At 41.1% G+C, this 21641-nt stretch overlaps 1 protein-coding gene across 2 annotated transcripts in view; it reads right to left on the bottom strand.

Moving 5' to 3' along the window:
* GSDME (gasdermin E) overlaps nucleotides 1-15532 on the bottom strand; it is a 32213-nt gene extending 16681 nt beyond the window's left edge. The window contains exons 1-6 of one of the 2 annotated variants that reach the window (XM_082755288.1): nucleotides 15338-15532; nucleotides 14162-14215; nucleotides 10944-11174; nucleotides 9654-9846; nucleotides 3814-3985; nucleotides 2683-2803 (exon numbers count right to left, since the gene is read on the bottom strand). In XM_082755288.1, coding sequence (XP_082611414.1) covers nucleotides 2683-2803; nucleotides 3814-3985; nucleotides 9654-9846; nucleotides 10944-11154 — 697 coding nt within the window. In that variant the 5' untranslated portion in view covers nucleotides 11155-11174; nucleotides 14162-14215; nucleotides 15338-15532. Of the gene's footprint in view, nucleotides 1-2682; nucleotides 2804-3813; nucleotides 3986-9653; nucleotides 9847-10943; nucleotides 11175-14161; nucleotides 14216-14890; nucleotides 14965-15337 lie in introns of those variants that run through there. The other variant, XM_082755287.1, reaches the window with a different exon arrangement.
* Between the last annotated feature and the right edge of the window lie 6109 nt (nucleotides 15533-21641).

Here is a 21641-nt window from a genome sequence, read left to right on the forward strand (position 1 = left end):
TCTTAGAAGGGAAAATAAATGAATGAAAGAACATACAAACTCCTGTAGTATTTTTTCTATTGAATTCTCTTACATTCATCCATGACAAACCTCCACTAGCGCAGTCAGATCCTGTCAGTTACTCAGAAACATTAACAAAAATGGAAGAAATACGTAAATGATCAATAAAAACAATCAGAAACGGTCAGAGACAACGATATTCCTTTGCACTGAGACACTGTAAAGATGAGGGCTGTTTAATTTATAGGTGTTTAGGAGGAAGCATGTCACACATGCAGTGAACAGAACAAAGCAGGTCAGCCCAGTGCTACTGTATGCATCCTGTTTTATAAAGGAACGAGGGGATTTGCAGTGAAATGAAGAGAGGTAAAACTACAAAGCCTTTAATGGGAACAGCTTTTACATGTAGTGGAAAATTAGCCTGTAGAAATCACATACTCACAGAATGATTATAGGAAAATGTGGTAAAGAAATTGAAATAAGACCCGACTTTATGTGCAGTCACATTAGCCAGGACATTTTTGAGAAGGTTTATGTACCGTTCCTCCTTACCGAGCAACTCTAGCTCTGACTGCCAGCAGCAAAGAAAAAGGAACAAGAAAATGTACATGCACCTTATTCCATAATTATCTGTGTCGAGAATCCTGTTATGTTACACCTGCTATTGGCCACTTTCAGTCCTATGAGAAAGGACTACATTAGTCTCCAGCTTTAACTTCAAAGGCTATTTTTACTTCCATAAACAGACATCTACCATTGCTCAGACATTAAGAAGTTGAAAGCTAGGCTCCACCGTACTTATTCTTGCTGGAAAGTCCTTAACTTTGATGCTATTTCCTCCACTTAACCTTGTCAATGGCACTGAGTTAAAGGAAGATAGTACAAATTGAAAAAAGGAGGCAAGACATGCATTGTTTGAGACTAAACATGAAACAAGTCATGTTGTTTCTGAAGCTTAAAAGACGTGACAAGAAATATGAAAAGAAGTAGAAAAACAAATGAAAAAAGAGCAGAACAATACAGAACATTAACAACAACCATGTGTTTATTATCAGCTAGCAAGACATAGGAATTTCCATCTAGAAATCATGTAAGCAGGCTATCAGCTACACGCCTACACAGTCAAATAGCTTTAATTGCACCTGATTTCCCTGAATTACAGTTCTATTACGACCATGAAGTCAATGCCCTCTAGTGTATCTCTGTGTTCACTATATATGTGAAGTGTGTTCACATTTTAGATTTATTTTTTTTTCAGGTTATGTGGTATTTATGTGTTTTCCTGAACCTGTATGCTTCCTTAATATCAGAAGTCAATTGACAGAGAATGATGGAGATTATTTTCTGTATTTCTTAGCCAAATCAAGCACATCCTGGGTTCAAATCCCAAATGTACTTCAATTGTATCTTGTTTCTTTCTACATCACTCTTTTCTGACTTCCAGCCCTACGCAGCCCATCTGATTTCCCTGCATTCTTGCATAACATCCCCTGAAACCTTCTTTAAGTTAGGGAGTTTATCTGAGGACAGGGAAGAAAGAAAAAACAGGTGATATTGCAGAGGAGAGTTACTACCTTTTCTCCTCCCCAAGCCCATTTCAATGTATTTTCAAAATTGACATCTGAAAGTATTTGACCTGAAATAAAGCAAAGCCACAGCCAGAAAACACAGTAAGGACATTTCTGCAACTATTCAGAGAAAAATCTATACAAGAAAGTGTAAATGAGACAAAAGAGTTTAAATTCTAGTCCTATGCTCTATGAGTAATTCTTTTCTTAGCATAGCTGCGGCCTAAACATCCCTAGTTGACTGTACATTTGGATCCAGTTCACTGTCCCTGCTAATATGTACAGTGAAGAGAACAGCACAGGCCAAGGGTCGCTAGGTAGAAGTAAAATTGCAGAAAAAGACCTGGACAACAGATTCATGAGGATCACCTGAGTGCTCTTGCTGCTTGAGGTTCGTTGCGTACAGAGCTGTACTAGCAAGAACTAGGAGATTGTAGTAGGAGATTGATGAAAGTCATTCTTCATTTTGGCATTTGGGAGAATGGCCAGTAGAAGGCAAAGAGCCACCAAGACTGCTGCGGGCTGGAGAATGTCATGTATGAGAAGAGGCTCAGAGAATGGGTTTGTTCAGCCTCAAGAAAATACAGCTAAGGGAGGACCTTATGGCTACCTGCAGCAGGAAGAGCCAGGCTGTTCTGTACGATGACAGGATGAACAGGCAAGAGAGAACTTAAACAAAGGAAAAATCCCATTAAAGATTAAGGAGAAAAAAAAAATCATCGTGATAGTGGTCAAGCATAAGAACAGGCTGCCCAGAGGTGTTATGGAATCTCCATCTCTGGAGACATTCCAAACTTGAACAGACACGGATTACAAACAAGTTGATCTAACATTGAACTTGGATCAGACTTTGAAAATTGGCCCTGCCTGGGGTCAGATGACCTCCTGTGGACTCCTGAAACCTCAATTATTCTATGAGCCTATAACTTATGCAAACAGATGAAAAAGCATTACTACCTCAGAAGTGCTACATTTCACAACACAAATAACTATCAAGGCAATAGAGACTATACGACATCAACACCTTTGTTGATGGAGGGGAATGAAAAACCATTGCACAACAATTCTTTTCACATCTGAATGGTGTGTCACAGAAAATGAGCTTTATACTTACCAAACTGGCCATTGCACTTTATGAAGAGTTCAATCACACCATAGGCAATGGTGGTTGCAGAAGGAATCTCAAGGATCACACTAGAATCCTTCGCCGTACTTACACTGTCACTCACTGAAACCTAGGAGACATTTATTCACTGTTTATTCGATTTAACTGTTGTGTAGCTTAAACACAAAATTGAGTAAGGGAAAAAAAAAAAACACAGAGAAAGAACATACTTTACTCTATTATGTCTAACTAAAGCACATCTAATATCTAACATCTGAAAGAAGCACAAAACGAGCAGTGAGGTAAAAGCACTGAAGTGCCGAGAGCAGCTCCCAAACTCTCAGCTACCCTGTTCAAATACAAAGTTGACCTTCAGGTGCAGCTTTTGCCATGTGAATCAGAAACTCTGTTGCTACAAAAGTGGCACCCACTTCAGTATCCTGCCCTACCCTCTTCTATCCTGACACCCTTTTTGCCCAACTGGGGACTGGTACCAGGACAATGGCACTTGCAGAGATGGTTGTTGAACTCCAGGTGTCTGCCACTGGAGACTCCCTGTACACAAAAGTGATTCATCTGAAGCTTTGAAAAAAATTATGCAGGATGAGCACATGTTTTGACTTTGGTAATTCCCTCTCAATTCACTAGCAATTTTTCAGATGTCCTCACTACGCAGTTAATCTCTACTCCCATGATAGAAAACAAGCAGCTTCTCAAGAAGCATTAAAACTCACTGCAAACATTTTTGATAAATGATTGGCTTTTCAACTGAATTTGCCTCATCAAATGCTTTCTGCTCTTCAACTTTCACTGAATTGGTGGTTTATGGTCTGCTGTAGGCAGGAATCTCGAGGAACTGAATCATAATGCTACAATATTGATTGAAATCCCATTCCAGGCTCACACTAAAAGATGACACCTTTTGCCAGTGCAGCAACAGGAAAGGCAGTTTGTATTTCTGAAGTTTCACAATGAAGTAACGCAGTGATTTCTTACAATTGAGAGTTTAACATGGTAAGGAAAAATGAAAAATACTCTGAAGTCTATTTGGCACAGAGAAATCAGAGTTTCTTCACAGATAAACTGCAGGTTTAACTAGACAATTATTCTATTCCATACAGATCTTTTAGTATCTTTTACCTTTACGGTTTTTGTACTGCATCCCAGCAGACCACTGATTTTTTCTTCTGTCTGGATATGTTCAGCTATCGTGCACTTTTGAGTTGTTACTATCTTCTCTCTCAAGATGCACAGTACTTCACGTTTTCTTTCTATTACTTGTTGCAGTAAACTACTGTTCATATTTATCATTCTGAAACAAGAAGAGACACCATTAACAAAACTGCTAGGACATAGAAAAGACATATTCTTAATTGTTTGAAGACTTTTAATCTGCAATTCTTACTCAGAAAAAAAAAATAATTCAAAATCCTTACCACACACACAAAAAAAACATGCAAGCACATAACATGCAAGAAGATTCTTGCTCCAAATTCTGAGTCACCAGTTTTTCCTTGAGGGATGAAGGCTGAGAGGGACAGCTTGAAGCCAACTCTCACAGTTTGCTATAGGCCTGTTCTGGTATTCACTTATACCCTAGCCTGGTTGACAGGATCAGCATTGACCACATACTTCAGAGGTGGGAGACAAAAGATTTCATGGATGTGGGAATTAAAAAAAGTTCCTAAAAAAAAACACCACCCACTATGAACTCCTGTGTTAATTAACTGTATGACCTCATGATTTAAAATTAATGACTGGGACTGTCGTTGTCAAAAGAAAAAATTACTTTGAGAGGGACAAAATCATCCCTGCTACATAACATAATTCAGCATTTCTTTAAATGTTGCTGAAGTTGTTCTCCAATAAGGTATTTTTTAGAATACGCAGAAGAAAGAAAACATCTCAGAAACTATAAGAGAAAATTATTTTCTAAGAACAGAAAACAAAATTTACTACCCTGTCTTCTGGGGTGTTAACAGCCTTTCTGATAAGTTACAGCAACTTAACTGTATTTGACTGATTAAAATGTGTCAATTATGTTATACTTTTGCAATATACCCACTGGAGAGGTCCTCATGTTGGATGTCGTATTTCCTAAGAACGGGCATCTCTTGCAAGATATCTGGAAGATTAAAACATGGCTACCCCTGGCTGAAGTCTTTTCTTCTCTATTTTACTGTAAATGGCTTTTCATGGGGCTAAATGGCAATTCCCCAAAAATACGATGGAAAGACGTGTTCTGATTCTACTTTATTTAAATCAAGATATCTCCACTTTTAATTAAAAGGGTTTAGATTTATTAGATTCTGGAGTTTTGGATTTATGCAGTCTGTATAAGTCTGAAGTCAGCTTGGCTCTTTATTAAATTAAAAATATCCTCAGGCAATTTTTGATCTCTGGAGAGTTACATGCTTATATGAAAGTTCAATCAGTTGGAATGAACTGTCTGGAAACCTTAAAGTTGATTGTTTAAACAAGGGAAAGAAAATACCTCTGAAGCAATGCAGCAGCCACTAGAAAATCACCCCCAAACATTCCTGAGATTATTAATACAACTTTTCTTTTCGTGTGGTGCAAAGCCATGCTTTACGCTTGGAATGCAATGAATCTTTGGATTAAGAAAAATTGAAGAAATGTCAGGCTATCACAAACACTGCTGCTCTCAGAAGTGCCTGCCAAACTGGAGCTATTAATTATCAGCGCATCTTATAGAAGACCACCAAGCCTATCATATCCTTCACGGTATTTATTTATGATTCTGAAGAGGTGGGCTGAGCACCCCGAAAATATAAATTAAGTCACAGACAACTTGAAGTTCTAACATATGACCCAAGAAGCCACAAGTGAAGAAATATAATGAAGAAGTACAAAAGCAATTTGTCAGTTGCTTTCCTATGCCATATTTTTTGCCTTCTTTAGAGGGTGACAAACTTGTGAGTAAGAGCAAAAGAAACAAAACAAAGGCAGAAAGCCACAGATTAAGCAGGTTTGAAGTTTCTGAATGTACATTAACATAAAAGGGATATCAAAGCCTGATTTAATCCTATCCAAATGAATGACCACAATAATTCAGAGACTTTCTCTTCCATTTCCTTCTACAGCATTCTGTCTGAGGTGGGACTGGCTCAGATCCCCTCACGCTCCTGGCTCTGAAGTTCAGCAGAAATGCCTCTCCCCACTGGGTTTAGGGAGTACAGGATGGAGAGTTTAAAGCCACACACCCTTATGAACAGTTAGCCTTTTCTTTAAATGTTCTCCTCCAGACTTCTGGCACTGAGCTTTCTGCCCTGAAGTGCCTTGGGCCCTGGTGTTTTGTGCACGGGCACATCACGGGTGTCACAGCACAGCCGACGGAAAAAAATGCTCTGCGCTTCTTGACAGAAAGCACAGGACAGTGACTCAAACAGGAGGCAACACGAGGTAAAACAAATACCTGGCTTATCTAAATTATCCTTGAAAAGAGGCATCAAGGACAAAATGCCACAGGGTTAAAGTTTGACAGTCGAAGCTAAGCCTAAAATATTGCAGGGCAATGGCTGCTGAATCTACAGGTGTACTTTTGCAAGGACTGAACTCATTTGCCACCACAGCTCTCTCAATATCAAGCACAGCAAGATGAGCGAGATGGCTGAGTTAAACCCCTGAGAACACAGGCATGCAGGCACATGGAAGCAAATTTTCTTTAAGCAGGTCACTTTTCAAAGCTATTATTTCTGCTCTGCAACCCTCACTCTTCCCATCTTTCACCATCTATTGTGCAGGAGCGCTCAGCAGCCTGGTGTGACCTGTGCTGTTACTGCACTCTCTCCCCACTTGAGAAGCTGAAGTACACAGAAGAAAACACTATCAAGTAAAATGAGATGTTGGTTTGCTATTATCAATGCACACAGTATAAAACTGGATAAATATAGATCAATTAAAAGATAAGAATGATGGTTTTCCGTTTGATAGCTTGTTCTTCTTAAACAACCTTCCTGAGGCCAATGATTTGCTATGCTGGAAGCTCCACAGGTCAAACACGAGCAGAAAAGAATCTGAGTTCTCCTCTCACTCTTTACATCTGATTGGATTTAACGCTTCCACTACCCTACAATGCAAAGGCTTCCATCACTATTAATCAAACTTCTTCTTCTTGCATGAGGAAAGGAGTGGAGAAGAAACAGGCACAAAGGCAATTTGCTGCAGATCAGAAGCAGGAAAAAAAAAAAAAGAAAGGGAGAAACCAACGGAAGGCAAGAGAAGTACAGACAACACCTGGCTGTCACCGCTTAATGCTTGTTCTTCTAAAACCCAAAGCCGAGACTGAGGGTCTTCCCTGCAGGGCAGGTCTCTGGCCAGACTATTCACAGCAGAACAAGGCCAGGACTGTCCTGCCAACAAACCCTGCCCAGGCTTCTCAGTACCGTGTCCCACAACCCTCACAGTGACATGCTAACTGATTCACTACAGCTGTCTACAGGAACAGTTTCAGCTGCGGGTGCTGCCATCACAATACAGTCAGCTCTGTTGCCTGCCTGCTCAAACCCTCCCAGTCCAAGCTATCCATGCGAGTGAAGAACCTTTTCTGTCCTGCACAGGGCCACGCCAGCTCAACACACCTCCCCGCCCAGCTGCCCAGACATGGGTGGCCTGCTCTCAAACCTCCAAACACAACTTCTTCCCCAATATCCACATGCCTGCCTTCAAAACATCTCTCAACTGCTTTTCCAGAAATCCTCTGCTTGTTCAGTCTTCTCCACTTCATTTATAACATGCGACAGTATGCTGATGTCTCCCAGCCAAACGCTGCTTGTTGCATGGCATCAGCCTTTACCCAGCTTTGTCCCTTCTCAAATAAAGACCTCTAAAACAGTGCCAGAGTACAATTTATCAGCCCTCGCTCAGGCACTGCACAAGAAGCACAGACGCACTTCTGTTGTTAACCTGTTTCAAATGTAACCTCTCTGACCCACTTTTTACTCTCGTACCAGAACAAAGTACCTGCTACATCAGCTTATTGATGGCATTTCACAATTTTCCCCACAGAATAACCTGGCAATTACTTTGTAGAACAACTTCCTCAAGAATACCAAAGACTTGTGAGAGTGCAAGTGACAGACAGCTTCTCTATTTTCTATTCAGCATCCTCCTGATGTTTTAAATCACAGACACACAATTGATTTTACTTAATGCTGTCTCCCAACATGCTGCGACTTTGTATTGCTCACGTGGCACATTTGGTAGAAAAATGATGAATGTTTGTCTCATCATACTCATAAATGCTTAAGTTGTTATAAAGAATAAATAAAACATCTGCATCGGAGTGAGACTTCAAGAATGGCCAAGACATTGAAAACAGGAACCACAGAATGGCTCTGGTTGGAAGGGACCTTAAAAATCATGGAACTCCTGCCCCCTGCTGTGGGCAGGGATGCCTCTCACTAGATAAACCACTAGTTTAAAGCATAGGACTCTGCCCTAAAATCAGTATTTTTCAGTACTCTGAACTAGCAGGCACAAAGTAATACAAAAAGCAAGAATAATGTGTCATAAAATATGTGAAGCTCATAAACCTAGAGGGACCATTTATTTTTCTGTTGCATATTATGTTAATAAGTGTGTTCTGTATGCAAAGTGACACTGCTTTTGCAAATCAGGAGGGATCTCATCCTACATCCTTCAGCTGTCATCCCTTTTCTGAAAAGGAGAGCCAATGCAGCATCTGGAATCTAATTAAGGATCAGCAGGATTATCCTTTTTAAGGTTCACCTGAGAACTGACAAGAAACCAATTTGCTGCCACTCAGCACTTCCAGCTTCCTGAACCCTGAAGACTCACACGACAGTACACAACATGTATCAGCTTTGACATTTTTGGGTGTGCTTTCTGTTATTTATCTCTAACTTTAATTTAACAGCCTAATATAAGAACACTTTCAATTGCAATTTGATTTAGAGCAATTATGGTTTTATTATTTCTATAACAAGCACAAGCAACGTATGTAATTAGATGAAATCAAGAGCACTTAGGTGACCCTCGTCCCAAAAGGACTGACCAGTAAACATCCTCTTAGTACCTTAACACTTTGCATCCCAAATCACTAACTTCTAGGCAACAACACTCCTGCATGCTGAATGCCTGAGTTCCACATGATGCTCCATGAAGGAGACGAAAGCTAGAAACCATGGATGAGTTCTCTCACAAATCATAGAATATTTATGAATTAGTGACTAGCATTTTATTTGTAAGGAAGTGCCACAATTTCCAGTAAGCCTCAGAATTATGCTGAAGAAAAAATAATAAAATTAAAATTCTGCTAGCCTCATCACTTTAGTGACCCAACAAAAGCCACTCACTCTATCAATTACACCATTTGCGTCACAAGCTTTAAATAAGCTCTGAGCATCTACTCCATGAACCAAAAACTAGCTCCTTGCATAACAGCACACACACACATTAAACTGGACTATATCACTGCCAGACCCACTTAACAGTCCTGTGGGACTGTGTATATGAATATCTTCTTCATCAGATGTCAGCATCTCAGCCTGTTTCCTAGTCTAGCATGTGAGCAATTCAGTGGCACCTTTCAGGTCCTTACACCAGAAAAATGTATTTCAGCAAGCAACTTATTTACAGTCATATATACTTATATAATCTTCTTCTGAGTGTAGAAAATAATTGTAAGTATTTAGTTGCATTCAGGATTATAACCCCAAAATATGTTGAGGTAAATCTGATTTTCTACAGGAAGATTATTTATTTGAACAGAGCAGATCACACTCCAGAAAACCAAGTGAAAGCTCATTGTTCAAAATAGAAGTTATTCTAGCATATTCTTCTGTAGCACCCTATCTAGTCTTAGAAACAAGATTCTAAATCTTGACTGATGTTATTTTTTTGACACTAGATGCACATAGATTTTGCAGGTCTGGTTCACACATTTATTCCAGACTAAATCTTTCTTGGCCATTGCAACGCCCGTGTTTGAAGCATACCTGTCCTTGACATCTTTCATAAGCTGCTGCAAGTCAATTTCCTGCTTCCTCAGGTTTCCAAAGGAGGACTGGCTTTCCACGTAGCCCTTCCCTCCAGCTCCCAGGCTGATCTTTCCAAATGAAGTTTCAATACTTCCTTGAACAAAGTCTTCAAATTTCCCCATGTATTTTGCGAAGTCAGACTCCACAATCACTAGGAAAAGAATAAAAGTAATTTCTACCCATGAAGACAAATGCTGAAACAGTCCTGAAGTCATTAGAAAAACAAGAACTAACAGAAAACACAAACAGTTGATGTTAATGAAGGCAAGAACAGTACTTAACAGGTAAATAGGGAAGTTCACAGCTCTGCAACTTTTGCTTCCTCCATATTTTTATCGCCTTTGCTCAGCTATCGTCTACATTTTGCCATTTTAGGAAAACATCTGGTGAATGAAATGCTGAGCTCAGATGCTACGGAAGACTTAAGAAGCATGACAGAAATTAACTTCAGGAACAAGGGAGAACTATGAAGTAGATCTGCCTATAATAGGTTTAATATTTTTCCATTATCTTGACATATCTCATCATAACCCTGTCCCAAAGCTCACTGAAAACCAGTGGAAACATCTAATTGGCTTAAATCAAACTCTCAATCTCTTATGTCAATAAACCAGAGAACAGACTCAGAATCAGCTTATTTTCTGAGCTAGCTACAATTAAAATCTACGCATAAGTACTTATCTGTTTATCTATATTCAGAATTATGTCATGCCCAGAAATACAGGATTCCAGACCATTACCTGTTTAGCACTGGATGGAGAAATAAATACAAGGATAAGTGTTTTTTAACTGTCTGTGCAAGAAGAAAGGAAGCTGTGGTAACACCTGCAAACATTTTCTGGTCTGCTACCACCAGCAGAACAGTTGGTTCAGTGCTTTTTTACCTGGAGCACTGCAGAGTTTCATGCTACTGTCACATACTGAAAACTCCCCAAAATACTCTAGTGGAGCTCCTGAGGCCACACACAGCACAACACAGCAGCACTGTGTGGCTCGACAGCTATCAGCACTCAGTTGCAGTAGTCCATCTAAACATTTTTTTAAACGTTTCCTAGTATTATTCTAGCTAAATGAACAGTCAAGTGAGAAAAAGATGCAGCCATCTCATTCCTAAGGATTGAAAATACTTCAGAGCATTCCTCTGAAAAGAGCCCCCTGGTAACGTGACTGAGAATAACAAAAAAAAAAAAGATTCAGCTTCACACACTTTTTGTGTACAATAACAGTACTGCCTGAGTAGGGCTTTACCTGGTTTTATAGGTTTGTCTTCTGTAAGCACATCACTCAAGGAGACTGTCAAGAAATGATACTTGGGCTTCTGCCAGCACCAGAATGTCTTCCTCTTTGTAACCAAGCTGAGAAGCTGCAGCTTGTCCGAGGCATTCAAGTGAGAGACAGGGATTAAGTCACCTCCACTGTCTGTTTCTCTCACAAAATTCTTTGTTGCTTTTGCAAACATCTTGGAGAATCGTTTAGAGCCTGCAAGAATAAATCTATTTTTCAGAACTACAACAGGAAAGTACAAATATTTACATTTTCACTTTAAGAAGTTCTGCACAGTATTAACATAGGAACAGTTAGTGTTTTCACCCCATCTTTGCCACTCTGAGCTGGGAATCATGACACTTCAAGCAACTTCCCTCAAAGTAAAAAAGTTTTCACAGTAACAGATGAAACAATTTTAGTTTAAATTTTAAGTAAGCAACAGTGAATAAGAACAATGCACTGCAAACATGATATGGAAGGCTTAAACATTACAATAATCATGAAATTCATGAGCACACGGATAATGAAGACAGCAAGATATGTGAGAAAGGAAATATTAAAATCTACAGCTGAACAATTCCTTCAAAGAACACCCATGGATAATTCATTTGCTACGGAGGAAAACAAACAAACAAAAAAAACCTTACATAACCTACCTGAAGTTCTAAGAAAAAGTATCCAGTAATGAGCACCCTGAGGAGACTTCTGAGGATCAGAAGAACACAGGTGCAGTGGCAGAGGATTAATGCCTCTCAACCGATTTCTTCATTTATTACCTAACATAAAATTGTCTTATTCCATAGAAGGTAATTGAATATTATTCATACAGATTATCTTGATTGTTTTAAGTGTGTTAACACATATAGGGATAGTAAAAATTCCTTTATAAAAAGCAACAAATATTGCTTTTTATACTGGCAGCTTTGTGACTAAGTTTTCTTTCTGAACTCCACCCCTGGAAAGTCCTGTTTCCTTTTTTTCCATTCTGAACCTTTTACCTCCAGTGTTTTCCAATTTTCTGGTTCCCATTAGAGTAACTACAGCTAAATAAAATATGTTGCTTGCAACTGTTATTCATAGCTGCTAAACAACTACTTACATTATCTTATTCTAGCTCTTAAATTTGTCTTAAAATTAAAAATACTGGCATCTCTTCTTGTGTAAGGTTTCCCTTACCCCAACCACTGCATTTTGCTCTATTAACAAGAAAGTTGACTTAACTCACAGAAAACATGGTAAAAATGACCATTCAGAAGTGCTAAACATGCAAATCTAAAAAACTTTTTTTAGTCTCATCAGATTTTTTTCCAGCTGTTTTACTTGGTATTTCTACTTTTTTTTTTTTTTCATTTGGCAGCATTCCTTTGAACCCTCCAGCTGACAGTGTAAAGTTCAACTATGAGCCTAAGATGTCCTAGCTGCCCATTTTATTTCTTTAAAATAGGTTACCCACATGTTTTTCATTAATTAATCACCTGTCCTGCTCCAAAGAGATTAGTTAGACTTGTCCATTACAAACACAGGCCAGAATTAGCTAAGACAGATTTCAAACAACCAAAAAAATATTGCAGTGACCATTCACAACTGAGGGAAAATGGCAAACCAATATACTAGCAGTTGGAATACAGGCGTCATGTTTTAGTATCAGTTGGAGGAGAGAAGAAAACCTTTCTTTGCAGATGGAAGCTTAGCTTTCCCCAAATCCCATTTCAGATAATATTTCACACAGTATTTACCAATTCATGTTAAGCTTCCTATGAAACCCCCATTGCCCACTCTTAGTTCTCCACATAAACAAGTAAAGGGCATTTCCCAATAACATTTTGAGGGAAAGGACTGGAACAATGTCAGTCTCCTAACATTTTACTCAAGTCTACTGTGGATTTCATTATAAAAAGAGGCTGCAACAAACTCACAGCACAGTCCCAGCTATACACACTAGGAGTATTTCCACTGACTTTCTTTTTCCCTTACCTTTTCCTAGGCTCTAAACCAAGTTTGATTTTTGCATTCTTATATTTCTTCTCCATAAATTTCCCCCATTTTAATCTCAGTGTAACGTAGTTTTACTAAGCAATGTAGCTCTACTGCAGCAGAGAAAAAAAAAAAAAAAAAAAAAAAGAAAGAAAGAAAACAGCGAGGGTTGAGGGTTTGGGGACTTCTTTTATATGACTTTATATTTCACAACTAACCAGATGACTGATTTGTAATGGAGGGGACCATCATCACAATTTGCCCTGCATTAGCTGCTGTTCCCTTTCTTCAAGCATTTCTGTGCTTTATATGATTGATTGCTCATTCACTCTGATCCCATTTCTACACAATAGACTCACGTGGGCATACGGTCTTAAATGGAAAAGGCCCCCTAATTCTAAGGAGCTTATGAGAAGAGATATTGGAGAAGAAAAAAAAAAAAAAAAAAAAAAAGTTGTTGTGATTTGTCTTTCTGTTCCACACTCACTACATTTTATAAGACTCCTTTCTGATTCATGGTGGTTTGACTTCACAAACAGTTACCAGGCTTTTGATGGGTAAAAAGAATATCTGAGAAAGACCACAGAGTGCACATGAAAACTGCAGAAACTTACGAGGTAGGATACCTAGTATTGTCTTTACAATCAGGATGACAATATCAACGTCTCCTACACTTCACTGCGTTGGGAATGTCTTTGCAATGAGTGTATTTGCTGGTGCAGCAGTACCATAATAATATTCTATCCAAATTACATTTCTTTGGGTATTGTGCCTTTAATGTTCATTATAAAATGCACCCAAGTATCTTGTTTCACTTGTTCACAAAAAGACAGAGTACTGGGAGTTCATGCAACTACCAGGATCGAGGGCATCCTGACCAAATGCTCACAGAGTTGTTACAGACACAGCATTAAGAAAACTCTCCTTTTGCTGTTTCTTGCTCTGAAAAGCTTTGTTAGAACCATGCTTGGTTTGTGAGAATTACAAAGGAAGGTATCAAAGCTGGTAGGAAAAGCCTGTCAGAGTGAATTCACTCTTGCAGATTGATAGTTAGGTGTGAAAGCAGAAAAGGATGGAGGAGTAGCTTCCTCGCCTACCAAAAAATTTTAAATTAGCCTGAACCTGGGCTATGGGCAGATTATTCAATGAACAGGATGAGATCATGTAAAGATATTTACATGATATTTATAGCAACTTTACCAATTATTTAAAGAAACAAACCTTACCCTGCTTCTTTCATTTATCACAGCTCCATAACTCGATATAGTAGATCATTAAATCTGAAAACACATTTAATGAATAATCAGATTTTACCTTTCTCAGCACAGAAGAGCAAGTTCTGAACAGCTGCCCAATATTTCTGACATTCTGTATACACATGCACTTTACAAAACATACCAATAAACCCCCCCAAACCAACATCTTTTTTCCATCCAATGTAAGATTACCCAGAACACCAGGCACAGTCCACAGGCAACCTGGGAAGCGAGTGGACTACCAAACAGGTCACCTTTTGTCGTAAAGGCATGCTAAGGACAACTCACAGACCGAAGAGGCCCAAGCAGTAGGCATGCAGTCAGAAGAGCTGCCAGACTTTAACTTTACCATGTGTCACCCTCTGAATTCTAACCAAGTCAGAGCTTGTCCTGAACGGCTCCTGAAGTCAGCAAGAGATGACAAGCAGTACGTGCATTTTATTACAAAGCCTTATTTTTGCCTGCTTTCCAGGCAAGTTATATTTAAACAAAAAGCCACAAAAGCTCACAAGCTCTCTCTTCTAAGCCTTGAGGATCTTCCAGCACGTGCCTCTGATGACTTGGTGCCACACAACCTACCCTGGATTTAACATGTCCAACCACAAGGACCATGGTGCCCTCACCCCAGGGACAGATGCCACCATCCCGTGAGGTCCCATTTTGGGGAGCCTCGTCTCACAGCACCCCACAGCTGCATACCTGGGGATGCCGGCCCTAAGGGATGAGGCGCTTCGTGTGGGCATGCAGCCATGTGCCGCCCTCACCAAGCCTGGCACTGAGGCAGCTGCAGCGGGCACCCAAGGGCTGCGCTTCCCCTCCGACGCTGACGCGCCACGCGTGATTTGCACTGATTCAACCTCTAGGGTTTGCGGTTTGGGCTTTGGGTTTTTTTTTCTTCCTTAAAGCAGCCGGGTGACACACGGGCAGGCACGGAAGGGAAGCCAGACCCTGGCTTCTCCCCGAGGCTGCCACAGCGGTGCTGACAGGGGTGGCCCCGCGCATATGGGGCAGCGGGGCTTGGATGCAGGCTGTGGACCCCACTACAGCCCCACTCCTCCAGCCCCCTGGCAGGGAGAAAAGGGCTCAGCAGGGGCACTGCTGGCACCGCCAGCCCCTCCGCCTCCCTGGGCCCACCCCGGTACTCACGGCTGCCCTGCTGATCCCTGCTGCCGCGCCCCGGGGATGCACCGCGCCGCGCCCCGATGCGATGCAAGGCGCAGAGGGCGATGCCCCGAGGGGAGCCTGGGGCAGCACTGGGAGCAGGGAGGCTTCTGGTCAGCTCCGAGGCACCGTGAGCATGGGCGAAGCACCGCAAGCACAGGCGGCACCGTGGCGGGGTGAGGCAAGGCGAGGGGGAGCAAAGCCCCGCCCGGGTGCCCGCGCCCCGGGACGCGGGGGTGAGGCGGGACCGAGCACCGCCGCCATTTTATGGCTCAGCGGCCGCCGCCCAGCACATGGCTGCGGGGTCTGGCACCCTGAGGGGGCTGCTGTTCGCCAGTGAAGCCCCAAAGCAGCTTCCAGAGTCCCTGGCTCCATCGCCTTCCTCCTGGATGTCTGTGCCCCTCACTTTCCTCAGGGGTTGAAGGGCAGCTGCGCTGGGGTCTGGGCTGCTGGTCGTGGTGGGCTCTGCCTGCTGAGCCCTGGTGCTGGGGGTGTCTGTGCAGCAGGGACCCCTGTGTGGTGGCATGGCCCTGACAGGGGCTGAGGTGGATTTGGTTTGATTTTCCTGTCAGCTCAGCCACAGGAGGCAACAGTTCATTTTGCTGGGTTACTTCCAGTCACATAACAAAGGCAGCTTTTCCCTGAGAACTGCCAGATGATGGCATTTTATGACATACATACAACATTCCTGAGATGTCCTCTCAAACCTGACTGGGATCACTGACAGTCAGAGGATCAGCAGCTTGTATATGAAATCTGCTGGAGGCAATGCCCCTGCTGTGTGTGCAGCTGCAGATTTGCAACATTGAGGTCAATGCTGTAGGCATGGCTGGAGTCCAGTCAAAGCCCCAGTCCAAATGGGAGTTCCCAAGACAAGTTTTCTTCTTCTCAGTCTGGTTCAGGCCTTGAACAGCACTGCAAAATGAGAAATGTGGTCAATGGAGTGTGGTAGACAGGTTTATGAAGTGTAGTGTAATACAGTGAGCTCTGTGACTATAGCTCACCTCTCTGAAAGCAAGGCAACACCAGAATAATAGAACTTGGGTGCTTTATGATAGGACTGGCCCAGGAAGAAATTGATGGAAACATAAGGAGTAGTTCTTCAAGATATTTACTGAGCATTAAGGAAATATTTTTCAAGTGAACCATGCCACAAGCCAGGTCCTTCGCTTTTAGGTCAAAGAGAGAGCATTTGGGACTAGGGGGGATAGTCACACATGTTGAATCACCATATCTTAATGGAGTAAAGCCTGGCCTATGGAAGAAAAGTTGAAAGCTGGATGCCCTTAAATTAACAGTCCTAAGCGAGAGGTAACAGTTAATGTATATTGTACAAGTAGTTATCCATTCTGATAACTACATAAATTATCCAAAACTTCCAGTTAATTTTAGCAGATATTAGTCTGTCATCCCTTTCTGTTTCTCCTAAGTGACGCCCTCAGTAAATCAATGATAAATAGATTTTTCTTCTTAGGCTTCTATGGGCTAATAGAAATAAAAATAAACCCACTCTTAGAGCCTCATCATGAGAAAAAGTACCTTCAAGTCCTCAGGAGATCTCTTTCTAGGATCAGCACCGAGTTGCAGGATCACTAGCTCCAGTCATAATCTCCTGCAGTGGCTAGTAGCAGCACATTTCATCAGTAATCACGTGCTTACCCGTGGAGTGGCAACGTGTCATTCATTTCCAATGCAAGTGCCTGCTAAAGCAGATTTTGAGAAATCACGCCAGGAAGTGGCACTGAACCACATTGCCATGGAAATGTTCTCTGGGGAGGGAGGAGACTAAAACAGTGAAACTTGCCAGTCAGTTTAAGGATGTTACTGGTGGTTTGGTGTGCACCAAGTAAGGGGTGCCTGCACCAAGGAAATTTCCATCTTTTCAAGATAGACACAAGCCAGCATAAGATAGTTTTAAGATACTTTACATTAATTAGAAGAGACAGAACCTAGTCTGGGCATTAACAGACACTTTTGGGGCCAGGCAGCAGTTAATCTAAAAGTTTCAAAGGCTGATATCAAAACTGGCTGCAAATGGGACACATTTAGAATTGAACACATGCCTTGAACCCTCAGTCTTCATGAAAATGCTCTTCAGGTATACTGCACAGCCAAAACTTGCAGCACACAGTAGTTTCATGACTAACTGGGAAGTCAGCAGGGAGAATATAATATCAGAAATACATACGAGTGTAGTCTGCACTGGGATCTGTCTGCCACACAGATGTGAATCTATGGAGCCAAAACATGAAGTGCATCACTTCTGCATTAGAAGGTCCTTCTGCTTTAGATCCTCTTGTAGAACGTGCAGAAGGAGAAAACCAGAAAGTTTTGCCTGCGTGACAAACTGCCTTTGGAAACAGGCAAGACTTGGCTATCTTAGTTAAGTAAGTAAAGTGGGACAGAAAAATTACACAAGAACTTCACAACCATAACTTAAAAAATGAATAATACACATCACCTGTGTTGTAAATGAAGTCTCAACTCAATCTGAATTTAGTAATATTTATAAAAGAATATTTATAAAAGGTATAAAAGGCAAGTAAACAGCGCTGGGTGTGCAGGGAGTCTACGCTCCACCAACACGCACACATGAACATCAAACATTCTAAATATACAGAACATTGCTTTTACACACTAAACCCGAATATATCTATACATATGTACAATCAGAAAAGGTAACAAACAATCCTTTAAGTTCCATGACTTAACAGTCTCCATTTTCCATTTCTTTTGAACAATATATCTTGCTTTAAGTTGTCAAGCAACTCGGTCTTTGGGCCTTATGTATCCCGTTCTTCCCAGATCGAAGAAAAACATATCAGTATCCTTTTCAAGGCCAAAAGGGCCTGGGTCAAAAGGCACGTTCAGGTCAACAGGGGGCGGAAAGCAAAAGCCTTCGATGTCAGTAGCGTTAGGGGGGCCGATGGTGTAGCAGTCGGATCAGTAAAGGAGCCCGCAGCTCCCTCACTGTCTGGTAAACCACACGTTTGTGATTTTGGCCCCACAGGGCTCTTTAAGGCTTCAGAGACTGCTCGCCAGGTGCCGAGCAATTCCACTGCAACCTTGTTGTTTTTAGTTGCAGAGTCCCACACCTTGACCTCAGTTTGGTCCCGTATTTCAGGCTCATAAACTGTCTGATTGTTAATAGGGAGAATAAGCTGTAAGGTTACCAGTACAGTCTTTGTTTCTAAGGACGTATGATTCCCCATAATGCGCAACTGCTTACCAGCGAGGGGCAGTTGTGTGCTCGGCTCCGCTTCTCAGCTCGAGCTTCTCTCCAGCTCCAGTGCGCCTGTTTGCAGTGACTTTCTGTACGAGCTTCTCTGAGCAGTTTTCTGAGTTTGGCCGAACCCATCTTCATGAGGTGATCAACGTGTCTGTTCCCATCCTGGTCTCCATTCTGCTAGCATGTTCCTTTTCATTCCTTCTTTCTGCTTCTTCATTGATGACATAACTTCATTATATCGTGTTGCCTTTTTTTCTCTTGAGGGTAGGCTCCCCTCTTATACCCTTCTCTCCACAGCAGTTCTTTTCAAAACAACTTTTCATTGGTCAAACAACTTTGCAAATAACAACAACAGCAAACACCCAGAAACTTCCATGCCTTAATGGCTGGAGAACAAGAAACCCGAGACTGCATGGAGTCTCCTGAATCACCCTTCTTTGTTCCCTCTAAACTCTTTTACATCCCTGATGGCCTCATCGTTAACAGTCTGATGTTATCATCAACCACGGGGCTTTCTGACCCCCATGGCCACACTCCCACATCTCCCCCTTCTTTACTAATATCAACCATCTTCTCGACACAAATTACCACTCTATATATAACACCTGTAAGTAGTCACCCGTATGACACAGCAGCTAGTAGGCTGAAAGGAAAAAAGCAGAATAGCTGCATGCTCTTTAAATATCTCTGTGAAATTCCTCAGACATGAGACTAAGAAATCATTGAGCACCACCAGGTGTCAGCATTGCAAAATGGTTATTCCTACCAGTTACAGAAGTCTGCACCCTATAAGCACTATTTATTAGATTTACTTTTTTCAGTGTGTGTGTAATGGCATAATGGGTTCTTATATTTTCCAGTCATTGACATTAGCATAGGGTGTTAGTCTAAAATTGTCTGCAAAGGGGATTTTCTTAAATAGTTGGTTTTTGTCTCTTCAGCTTAAAAACTTTTTAAAATGCTTTCACAGGGTTGGCATTAAGAGCCATACTAATGGTATATTGTCCATCTAATGGTCCTTGTAGCCATCATGGAGTCGTTTTAGGCTGCAGCAGCAAGAGACTGCATACTAAAATTCATCCTATTGAAATGTCAGGAGGTTGTCCAGAGCTCTCTGTTGTTGCATGCCAGGCTTTATTTAACCCCTCTTACTGGCTACAGAAGGGCCTGTTGGCTTCAGCTCTGTGGAGAAAATGCAGAAAAGGAAGTGTGAAATTATTTACAAAAAAAAAAAAAACAAGGACACTTGGTGATGCAAATCTTTTTAAAGGTGTCCAGCATCATATGCCAAATCACCACGAAAAGAATGAACTCCTTTTTTCCTGTTCATTCCCTTTTGCAGGAATAAAAATCTGAACAGGTTTGTTTGTTTGTTTCAAATTAACTAACCAGCCTCATTTGTATTTTACGTTATGACTCATCTGCTGTTTTGGTGGGATGTTCTCCAGTTTTCACCTTCATTCACATTCACATTTCACGTTCAGTGCTGAGAGACATTTCTTGCTGCAAACATCAGCCTTCTCGCTGTCCCACTGGTTCGGCTGTCATCAGCCCCTTCCAAAGCACCGGCACTCAGTGACAGGCTTAACAGTAAGTTACTGAATCGTGCTTTGTGGAGACCTGTGGGAGGGCACAGTAAGCCAGAAGGGACCGTGAGAGCTCAGAGTAGCCAGAAAGCCTTTCTGCTGCATTTCTCCACCCCTTTATGTGAGCTTCTGCTCATTAAGTTCTTCAGGAAGGCGGTGGGAAGGCAGCATCTTTAAACATTTGAAGATTTTGTCCAGGAGATGAGTTTGGCCACAATTTAGAGGTGATCTATTTCATTGTCAGGTGCATCTCTGCTGCTTTTATGGAACAGTATGAGGAAAAAAGGGGTTCAGCAGTGGATCTTGTAGTGCCATGAAAGGAGCAACTGGAGAGTGCCACACAGAGACACACAGAAGAGTCAGACAGACAGACATGTTTGGTGTAACTCAGCTCTCGATGTCTGGAGTATTATCAGCATAGAGAGAAATGGTGCTACGTTTACCTTTCTGTAGAAAATATCTGGCACAGGACTCACCTCTGTCACTGAAAAAAAAACCTTCTCTCTGCTATGACTGTATTTTAGGGTGGCTGTAACTGTACAAAGATCATCCAGTGAAAACCTTGTGATCATTTGATGATTTTCCCATAATTTTAGGAAATTGTAAGAAAAGTTAGGCTAGGTTCACGTCTAACATATTGTGGTTACCAAAGGAGTCATCTAATGATGCTTCCAACAATAACATGGAAGGCAGTTTGCATGAAGCTGCACAAACTAAATGCTCCTAACTTTAAAATGTAGATTAGATGGCAGCTACAGAACTTTGTTTCTTTTATGATAATGGTAAATGAAGACATAGGGATAGATAACATTTTTTTGCGTGTCTCAGGATTCTTTTTCCATAATAGTTTATTATGAACCATCTGGCCTCATTAATGTTTTATCGAAGACCATCTGGCTGTGCTATTGTTCAAGCTATTCAGCAGCAGAACTTCATCATAAACTAACCAAAAGGAATGGCTACTGAACTGTTGTGTAAAAGCCCCAAACTTTTATGTAAGTCCTATGTAAACACAGTTCTTTTAAAAGCATATTATTCTACATTAAACTAGAAAAGTCTAAGAAAGACATGAGAAATTAAATCTAAAAATATTTTATTGCTCTTTAATTTGATTAATCTTAAAATTATCTCTTTGTTTCTTAACTTTCTTCCTTTTTTACAGCTTTGGCTTTTGAGCAGTTGGAAAAGGACCTTTAAAGTTAAATGACCGATTGTATTAAAGTAAGAAATATTAGGATGCCTTCTTAAAAATGTTGCAAGTAGAGGACATCTGTCATTGAGCCTACAAAACATAAAGCCCTACATCTTTTTATTGCTGCACATAGACCTTGCAGAGTGTAAGCACTTTGGCAGGGTTCTTTGACATGCAACTGTATAGCACATCGCAGTATTTAAAGGACAGTTGCACAGCACCTAGTAGGAATGGCAGCTAGGTAAAGCTGACTGTAAGTGATTGCATAATATAAAATTGATT

This window comes from Aythya marila (assembly GCF_965140915.1).
Source record: "Aythya marila genome assembly, chromosome: 2".
NCBI classification, from domain to species: domain Eukaryota; kingdom Metazoa; phylum Chordata; class Aves; order Anseriformes; family Anatidae; genus Aythya; species Aythya marila.